At 44.2% G+C, this 9,942-nt stretch overlaps 1 protein-coding gene across 1 annotated transcript in view; it reads left to right on the top strand.

Moving 5' to 3' along the window:
• Nucleotides 1-2,890: 2,890 nt before the first annotated feature.
• Nucleotides 2,891-9,942, top strand: part of LOC130124026 (anoctamin-8-like) — a 56,952-nt gene continuing 49,900 nt past the window's right edge. Inside the window, exons 1-7 of the mRNA XM_056293389.1 lie at nucleotides 2,891-3,180; nucleotides 5,861-5,971; nucleotides 6,854-6,986; nucleotides 7,639-7,777; nucleotides 7,978-8,074; nucleotides 8,877-8,993; nucleotides 9,305-9,432. Coding sequence (XP_056149364.1) covers nucleotides 2,985-3,180; nucleotides 5,861-5,971; nucleotides 6,854-6,986; nucleotides 7,639-7,777; nucleotides 7,978-8,074; nucleotides 8,877-8,993; nucleotides 9,305-9,432 — 921 coding nt within the window. The 5' untranslated portion in view covers nucleotides 2,891-2,984. The remainder of the gene's footprint in view (nucleotides 3,181-5,860; nucleotides 5,972-6,853; nucleotides 6,987-7,638; nucleotides 7,778-7,977; nucleotides 8,075-8,876; nucleotides 8,994-9,304; nucleotides 9,433-9,942) is intronic.

Below are 9,942 nucleotides of genomic sequence, written 5' to 3'. Positions count from 1 at the left end.
TACATCTCTTTGGACTGTGGGAGGAAACCTGAGCACCCGGAGGAAACCCATGCAGACATGGGGAGAACACGCAAACTCCATACAGAGGACAACTCAGGATAACCCCCAAGGTTGGACTACTTGAACCCAGGACCTTCTTGCTTTGAGGCGATTGCACTTATCACTGCACCACCGTTCCACCAACTCACAGTTATAACCATGAGAAAGAAGTGAAATACAAAATGTATGTACTGTTCTCTTCTATCTACTACACTATGGATAGTGTAGACTAATCTACACTCATCCTCATCTAGTCTGTGAAGGGAAGACGAGAGGAGCTATGTTTCTAACGTCTAGATAAAAAGGTCTACGTATTAATAAAAAGAAACGTGAAGGAACAAAAAGAATTAAAAAGCAGAAAGAAGAATTTAAAAAAGGAGTCGGCGGTGAAGAGGAAAGGAAAAAGATGAAAAACGAAAAGGGAGAAGGTCAGCGGGAGGTTTCCTGGTCCATGCGATGGGTTTTGTAAGACAACTAGAACATAGTATCACAGCACCATAGCCAAGCACAACCGAGTCACTGCTCTGCTGTTATCCAGCAGTTAATCCTTTAATGTTTAAACAAGGCTGCTTTCCTTCAGCAGCTGATGGGTCTGGACGGTATTTATCAGAAGTCTGCCAACATCCAGTAGCTGTTTATGCATGGAGTGGAGGGCTTTGGCATTCATCTCCTCTGTAAGTCGACAGCCGGCCTTGACATTCAATCCTTTCCAGTATAGCAAATGCAGGTGTTTAACTCGTCATTTAGTGATTATTCTGGCCGATCTGCACCAGGGAGCGTGAGAGGGTCAGACAGTTTCTACCATTCATCCCATGTCAGTTCTGTAAATGATCAAGTGATGGTTAAGGTTAGGGTCTTTCAGTGACACTGGCCTAGCTCTGTGAGAGTAATGTCACGTTTTCTGTGTTTTCTGTCACTGGGAGTGAAGTCGCTCCCTGTGCCATGTTGTGTTGCCTCCTCCTCTTCTGTCTACAATACTGCAGCAATCCTGCAGCAATCCTCAAGCACGGTGGCCCAGTGGTTAACACTGTTGCCTTACAGCAAGAAGGTCTTGGTTTCGAACCCCAGGCCGCCCCAGCTCCTTTCTGTGTGGAGTTGGCATGTTCTCCCCGTGTCTGCTTGGGTTTCCTCCAGGTGCTCCAGTTTCCTCCCATCATCAAAAAGACATGCATGTTAGGGTTAATACTCCTGCCTGTGCCCCTGAGCAAGGCAATAGGAAAAAAGAACTGGAGTTGGTCTCTGGGCACTGCACTGTGGCTACCAACAGCTCCTATACAATAGGATGGGTTAACAGAAAACAAATTTTGTTGTACATATGTACAATGACAAATAAAGTGTCTTCTTCTTCATCTTCTTCTTCCTCCTCCTCCTCCTCCTCCTACATGAGTTTAAATCCATGTCAGTCTCACTTATCTGTTCCTCTTTGTCAATCAGTATTGCCAGGTTTAAAAGTGAGCCCTCTGTTGAGCACACAGACAGAAGATGTTTTAGGCTGTTTGAGACCTGATACATCCAGCCAAGCCCACACAGACTTTGCTGAATAACTCCTGCTTTTTATAGGACTATCAGATGGGGCTGACCCAAATCAACATTGCCATGCTTTTGTTTTGTTTTTTTCGATATGTATTGCAATATTAAAGAATTAAAAAAAGAGTTACACAATTTTACCAGATATATGCAGCTTTTAGCTTTCAAAGCCTCATTTGCTAAGAGTTCATCACTAGCAATTAGTAGGGTGTTGTCAGAGGGGTAAATAAGGTGGTTGTCCAAGAAGACACTGAATCACATTGAATTATAGCGATTTTTAGATTTATCTGAACACTTTTCTTTGCAAGTCAGAAGAAGTGGACCTTGCTAGCTGTTATTTTCCATCAAGCAATACGAATTTTAACCTGGTGTGTGTGTGTAACCTGGACTGTGTACTCAAACCATTTATTTTTATATATATGTGATGAATCTTTTCTAACAGGTATTTTTCCTGATAAATTGAAAATGACTGGTAAATTTTAAAATGTAAAATAACTTAGTATACATTCGTTTTCCCTTCCTTTTGTAAATCTGATATTCTAAGTTAACTTAAGGACCGTAGGCAACAATAAGCCTTGGGTTTCAGCTTATTGATTGAGTTTTGCTGTGTGAAATGGACTGGTGCAAATATGTACGATGAAGTTTGACCGAAATAATTCATTCATTCGTTCATTCGTTCATTCATTCAACCGATGGGCCCAATTTCCCTTATAAAACACACACACGCACGCACACACACACGCACACACACGGGAAGTAGAGTTGAATCTATTATCTTGATGCTGCACTGCATGCTTTGCAGGTGACTATTGCACGTATTGCAGCGTTGCTTCTGAAACGATGCGTTGTCCAGCCCCCATGTGAAATATCACAGTAGTAATGCATGATTTATTTAAGGCTGCGGTGGATTTCTCATTTGAAATATAAAACTGTTAAACCACGTGACCTTCTTACGTTAATATGCAAATTAACTTCAACGATGTGTGTTTTTAAATCTATTGAAGAAAACCAAAAATACTAAGACTCCATGGGAGCCAAGAATCTGCACGCCACTGTGAATGGGCAGGTGCCGTAGCAGCTCGCTGGCAGCACAACATACGACCCGGTGAATCCACCAGCTGCAGCGACGGACAGCTGACATTGTTTTATACGCTTGCAGCTGACGGAATCCGGTGTTCCCCTCAACTCTGTCGTCACCGCCCAGTCACGACTGTATGAACGTGTAGCCTGTAGATGCCATGATCATGTTCCTCCTCCCCGTCCCTTATCATAAGGTAGGCTTTCCCCACCGAGCTGCTGCACGCAACGGCCATGCAGCGAAATGAGCACGGCAGGGGCGCCGTCCTGCTCGCAGCGCCGTCTGTCCACGTATGCGCCATACGGTTTAAAATAAGTGCTCGGGGGATTTCTGCAGCACCATGCTGACGGTGAGCACCGGCGCAGCTGATGCCGACGCTACTGTAAACAGTGCCAGTACCAGCATCAACACCGCCGACGTCGGCAACGGCAACGGCGACGGGGCAGCAGGGGAGAGGATGGAGAGGACGGTGCCAACACCAGGGGAGGACAGGACCAACCACCAGCCAATATCTTCTATGCCGACCGGGGTGCTTGGTGTGTATAAACGACCAAATGTGTGTCTGTGTGTGTGTGTGTGTTGTATGTATACCGGATGTTTCATGCACGATGAAGAATGAGAAGAGACGAGGTATCCGGGAGGGGAAAAGAACATACTCTGCCGTCATGGATGCCTGATTTTACTCGTACAATGACCACAAGTTCAGGGAGACGACAAAGCGGTCAAACTACCCGGTATATCGATCTATTGCTGTGGTTTCATCGTTTCATCCATCCTATTTCTTCTCCACGCGTCGCCTTCCGATTCAGGCCCGTGAAGTGGAAATAGGGCTCCGTGGTCCACAGGTGCATGAAGGAGACTTACTATGCAGTGCAGGAGGTGCATGGCCGGAGTGGGCTGGTGCACAAATTTCATTCAGCCGCAGGTCGGTTTTGCACAATTAACTTACGAGCCCCTCTCCATTTTGGATCACGTGTAGGAGACTGGAGAATTTTGCAAGGTAATATTTGAACTGGGGAGCAAATTAATTGAAGGCTAGGGGGCGCATTGATGTCATTGTCGTTGCATGTAAGTAGCCCACCTCTGACGGAATTACAGATACACGTCTAGTCTACTAATCTGTTTGTAATCCACCTATGTGGACTTGAGCACAATAGGAATGAGTCAGGCAGAAGTCCTGGCCAGCCTGTGCAGTCCTTTGTAGGCAGCGATGATTTCATCGTCTTCGGGCACCTCATCTCCAAAAGGGATGTTGGCAGTTCTTGGTAATATGAAATTAGAAGAGTTCCTGCATACTGGTCAGTCCTGTTTCTCATCATGACCCCCAGACAAATAGTGCAGTAGTAGAACCACACACTGGATTGGTGCTGAATTTGATTGGTCGTTTTAAAAAAAATCTATCAAGTAAAAATACAAAACATTTGCTGGTTGCAGCTTTAGAAATGCTACGATTTGCTTGCTTTTCTTCGATTCGTCTTATTATAAAATGAATACTCGAAGGGTTGTTTTTTTGTGACTGCTGGTCAGATTAAGTGAACAGACATCACTTTGCGATCTGGGAACTTGTGATGACATTTTTCATTATTGACATTTTGTGGACTTGCAAACACACACGCATGCACACACACATGCACACACACACACACACGAACACAGAGTTCAATTAACAAAATTGCTCAGTGATTTGTACATCCCAGAGTGAATTGCATTTCAAGAAGTCCCTTCAGCTCCCGCTCAGCAGAGGGGACCTATGCTTTAGATATGATATCGAAGGAAAATGACCCCATTCTCCACAACCATTGACGTATTTCTTCTGACATGCCTCCAGTAAATTACAGTTACACTTACTGTGCATCCCATTCAATGGACGAGCACGCAGGTCTATAATAGACCATGCTATCAGGAAATAACTCAGAGATGAGAGCGGTGATGACATTGAGTGTGAGGGATTTGGCTCTGCGCAGGCATTAGGCAATGAGATGGTGCAGTTAATGTTGCAGAATGTGTAGCTATGCCTTGGTAAATGGGATTGAGACCAGGGCCTAGTGTAAATTCACTGCACGGTCTAGAGATGGATCACCCACTGTGGCCAGTGTGTTTGGTGTGGGACAGAGACAAGCAGTGTGACTGAAAGAAAGAGTAAATGGACTGCATTTATATAGTGCTTTCCTAGTCTACTGACCACTCAAAGTGCTTTACAGTGTACGCCTCACATTCACCCATTCACACACACATTCATACACTGATGGCCGAGGCTGCCATGCAAGGTGCCAACCTGCTCATCAGGAGCAGTTAAGGGTTCGGTGTATAGCTCAAGGGCACTTCGACACGCCCTCTGCAGGGATCGAACCAGCGACCTCCTGATTACTAGATGACCCGCTCTATCTCCTGAGCCATGCTGCCCCCAAAAGAGAGAGGAAAGGGCCGAAACAGAGGGTCCGTTGTTGTTGGAGTGAACAAGTGGGCTATAACTGCTGCAGTCCAATATTAAAGACTCCCAAGTCCTTGAGACGCTTAAGTGAAACAACCCTAGCTAGACTATTGAAGCGGTTGTGCCTGCATATGAGGCGCCGCTGGGGACTTACAGTTAAACTAGTGAAATGCTGTGAAGTCGGTCATTTTTGTGGTCTGTACCGGGACTGGGAGAGACAAAGAGCTTCTAGAAGAGCAAAACCACATTAGTCAACCTTCACCGTGTTTGAAGAATTGCTTTGGACAATGGACTGATCGATGTGGCGTTGTCACTTTGCTGCTCTGTGCTTGTCTCTTAGAGGAGAAACAAACGAAAAACAACAAAAGCAGGAAAAGGGAAGGGAACAGTTTAGGGATTAATAACAGTAATGATAAGGAACGGAGCAATGCTCACTGGCAGTTTGGCAGATTTCTTACACACTAAGCTGTCATCTGTGTTCCTGATCACCCTGATGAGAAAATATCTCCATCTGTCTCCCTGACCATCTCTCTCTCTCTCTCTCTCTCTCTCTCTCTCTCTCTCTCTCTCTCTCTCTCTCTCTCTCTCTCTCTCTCTCTCTCTCTCTCTCTCTCTCTCTCTCTCTCTCCCTCCTCATCTATCTATGCCATTTATGCCTCTACCTTTCTCTCTCTCGCCTCCTGTCTCCCTCACTTTGTCTTTCTTATTGCTGCACGTCCTCTCAAGCCTTAACGTGGCTCTTCCTACTCTCCTCCTGTTGACCTTTTCTCAATCCCACCCTTTAGATAAATTGTTTGGGAAACGCCTTCTGCAGGCCAGACGGTACATCATGTCTCGTAAGTCCTGGCTGAAGATGGTGCCCACTGACAACTGTGATATCCTGATGACATTCCCAGGTACAGAGAGGTCAATCCTCCCTTCTCTACGACAAAGCAGTCCATATAGCGAGAAGAGAACATCCTTATTAGACATCTCAGGCAGTCGGCCAACTACTCAGATGTGTAACCAGGACTAAAAACAGACTCTGGGGATGGTCGGAGCACATCCATTTACAGTAGCTGAATTTTGTAGATAGTAATGGAGGCTGCTTTGTCCTTTAACAGCCATGCCAGTGTGCATAGCAATGTGAACATATAGTTTTATCAAACCCAAGTGACAGTGTGACTTAGATGTTCACACTTAATAAGATAGCTGCATGGGGTAAAATACAGGGACAGAGCATCCTTAATGAATGAGACGGCTATTTTAAGACTCATCGCTGTCAACGTTAAAGCTCAGTGTTTACTTTCTGTTTCGCTTGGAGCCCATTACAACAAGATTGTTTCAAAGTGCACTCCATCCATTTATTCTATTTCACTTCTTGAAGGAGAATGTAATCAGTCGGGGATATGATCCAACACTTCTGCACTGTAGGGGGCAATTTCCTTTGTAATGTATGGGCGGAGGGATTTAATTGAATTGACCTTTCTGTGTCACCACCCTGCTTGCCTTCTGTCAAGCTTGGAAACATGGCTTTCAGGCCTTTCTATGCATTGTGTAAATACCAGCCAAAGGGTTAGTAACTGATATTAAATGTCAACCAAGAAATATATGCACATGCTTAATGTATGTTTCATATTAGGAAATGCAAATAATGAGTACAAATCAGACAAAATGCAGGAATAAAACACTTGAGTTGCTTGGATCGCTATAAGCTCAGATTTCTTAAGTGATTGACCAAGAATGGACATCTTATCGGTCAGAGTGACATTGAAGTCAGTTTCTTTCTCTCACTCTAGATGCCATAGATGACCACACATTGCTGTGGCTCCTGAATCAGATCCGTGTTGGAATCCCACAAGTCACCATCCAGGTCCGACAGCACAAGCACACACAGGGACACGCCTTCTTCATCACAACAACCTTTGAGAAGTAAGACTCCTTGGTCAGGTGTCTCTACAGACACAACTGGTCGTGTTTGCGGGTGGGAAGCCAGATGTGGGTATGTGACCTGGTCGCTGTACTAGCGCCTCCTCTGGTCAGTCGGGGCCCCTGTTTAGGGGGGGGGGGGACTGAGGGAATAGCGTGATCCTCCCATGCGCTACATCCCCCTGGCGAAACTGAAACTCCTCACTGTCAGGTGAAAAGAAGCAGCTTGGCGACTCCACATGTATCGGAGGAGGCATGTGGTAGTCTGCAGCCCTCCCCGGATCAGCAGAGGGGGTGGAGCAGAGACCGGGACGGCTTGGAAGAGTGGGGTAATTGGCCAGATACAATTGGGGAGTGAAAAAAAGGGGGGTGAGAGAAGCAAGACTCAAGACTGTGTGTGTGTGTGTGCGTGATGCGTGTGTGCATGTACACATTTAGGTACTTACTGTCTACTTCTGCATGAATGTGTGCGATGGTAACCAATAGAGAGAGCGTCACAGAGACATTCACAGAGAGGGTTCAATTGTAAGTAATCTGTGGTGTCATGCACTTAGACGACAAAACCATCTGCACTCTAGACCGCCCCTGTGCAGTTTTACACCACATCAGCCCCGCATTTTAATCTGGGATTTTATGGTTTGTTTGTTTTTATCAGTTTACTGCGAGGAGCAGAACAGATGGGCATGCACAAAGCGGTCAAACCTCAGTTTGGAGGGGGGACGCGGCGGTTTTCCTGCGAGGAGGACAACATCTATGAAAACATTGAGAGCGAGCTCTGCTTTTTCACCTCCCAGGTCAGAGGTCGTGACGATGGGCTCGGCTGGCGTAATGTGCCAGTTCTTTCTCACTGTGAATGTTTGGGAAATTGTATGCTATTGTTGCTGGAATATATTTGGAAAGTTTTGGTTTTTTTTCAGTCGTGATTATTTAAAGAGATTCTCAAGGTTGATCTTTTTTATTAGTTATATGTTCTTCCCCATTTAAATCTGTTTAGGAGCGTCAGAGTATCATAAAATACTGGCTGGACAATCTGCGAGCCAAACAGGGGGAGATGCTTCACAACATCCACTTTCTGGAGGGACAGCCTATCAGTACGCGTCATTAATCATGCTTAAAGTTCAATTTCTATGTGAAGCCTGTTTTACTGAATGCTTTTTTTTTTTACATGGTATGAACAGTAACATGCAAAAGGTACATTTTCTTGAACAATTTGTAGTGAACTATGTAACCTCTCTGTTTTGGATGTTTAGCTGATATGTATGTTGCTCCTTAGCAACTTAGCCACTTAAAATGAGCGTAAAAATAAGCAATTCTCTCAGGAAATATTCTTCAGGTACTGCTTCATATATTTTGTAAGATGTTTCCTTAATGTGTTTCGTAGCCCAAGAGGATTTTCCACCATTCTTTTGTATGGATAATTGAAATAGAAAAAAAGGAAGTCAAATATCTTAACATGTATTGAGCACATCAAGAAGTTTAAAACATCTTCTTAAGTACGTGATCATTTTAAAGTTAAACTGGGATGTCACACTGAAATGATGTGGAACTCGAGGCCAACATTTTTTAAAGGAACAATAATAAAGTCATGTGATTGGTATGAGTTAACGGGGGATGGTTTCAACCCATTGGTCACATACAGGACTTGAACACACAATAAACCCTTATTGTGTGCCACTCTCATGAAATGAAATCAGAAATAGGTGTGTTGAAACATGTGTACACCATATATAGCTAACATTTTCAAAGTGTTCGGCATAATGAAGCATGGTGTCCAGAAAGCAGTGCATAAACAACACACTGACAACACACACTACACGCTAAATTATCCACCACCATCCACTACTGCATAACAATTACTGGCGCCTCACTGACTCCAGTCTGTGTCCATCCCAGTCCCAGAACTGGTGGCCAGAGGCGTGATCCACCAAATGTTTCCTCTCCATGAGCAACGAATCCTCAGCCAGTTGATGACGTCTTGGGTCCAGGCTGTCTGCGAACGGCAGCCCCTCGGTGAGTGAACTTTCTGTCAGAATGTGAAGAAAATATGATTTAAATTGATTTCATGAGAAGAACTGTTCTTTTTTTTCAGATGAATAGTCCTTCTACCAAATACTTCCTTTTTCATATAATTAGACTCACAATTTCTCCCCATTAAAGGGTTATTTTTATGGAGTTGTTCTTTACGCAATGTGAGGGTCTAAGGACAGGATGTTGTGTTGCTGTAAAGCCCCCTGAGGCAAATTTGTAATTTGTGATAATGGGCTATACAAATGAAATTGACCTGACTTGACAAATCAACATTATTTACCCCTGTTCTCTAGATGATATCTGCGACTACTTTGGAGTGAAGATTGCCATGTACTTTGCCTGGCTGGGTTTCTACACCAACTCCATGCTTTATCCTGCGGTCATTGGCTTCCTGCTTTGGATATTAGCAGAGGCCGATCAGGTACCCCAAGTCTATAATAGGACAACAAGATCATGTAAATGTCTTGTTTATTCTAAAGTGGCAGGGCTATATGTTGTAATCTCAGTGGATTAGTGTAGCACTGGTTCCCTAAATCAAGGGGTCAAATATCCAAAGGCGGGTATGCATAAAAATGGCCTCCGAAACATGCATACAGCTATTTATACACAGTTTCAGATTTCTGAAAAGAATAATCTGCATACCTCTGTGCAGTATAGAAACCATAGCGACACTGTGGCCGAAAAGTGAGGACAGACTGTGCATGCATAACAAATGACAGTTTAATTGGTCTACAATGGAATTAAATTGTATATCTACAAATTAAGCCAATGATCTCGCCTCTGCCTATTTATCCTGAAAGAAAATGTGTGAATTTGGACAACCAATGAATGGCCCAGTATGACCAATAAATTGAAATTGTGCTCATTATAAAATGGGGCATTAAAGGTCGTGTGTAACGGTCGCGTACGCAGTGTTCATAAATCTCCAAGT

The sequence above is a fragment of the Lampris incognitus genome, chromosome 14, assembly GCF_029633865.1.
Source record: "Lampris incognitus isolate fLamInc1 chromosome 14, fLamInc1.hap2, whole genome shotgun sequence".
NCBI lineage: Eukaryota > Metazoa > Chordata > Actinopteri > Lampriformes > Lampridae > Lampris > Lampris incognitus.
The sequence above is the reverse complement of the archived record's forward strand: the minus strand, read 5'-3'. Positions and strand labels throughout refer to the sequence as shown.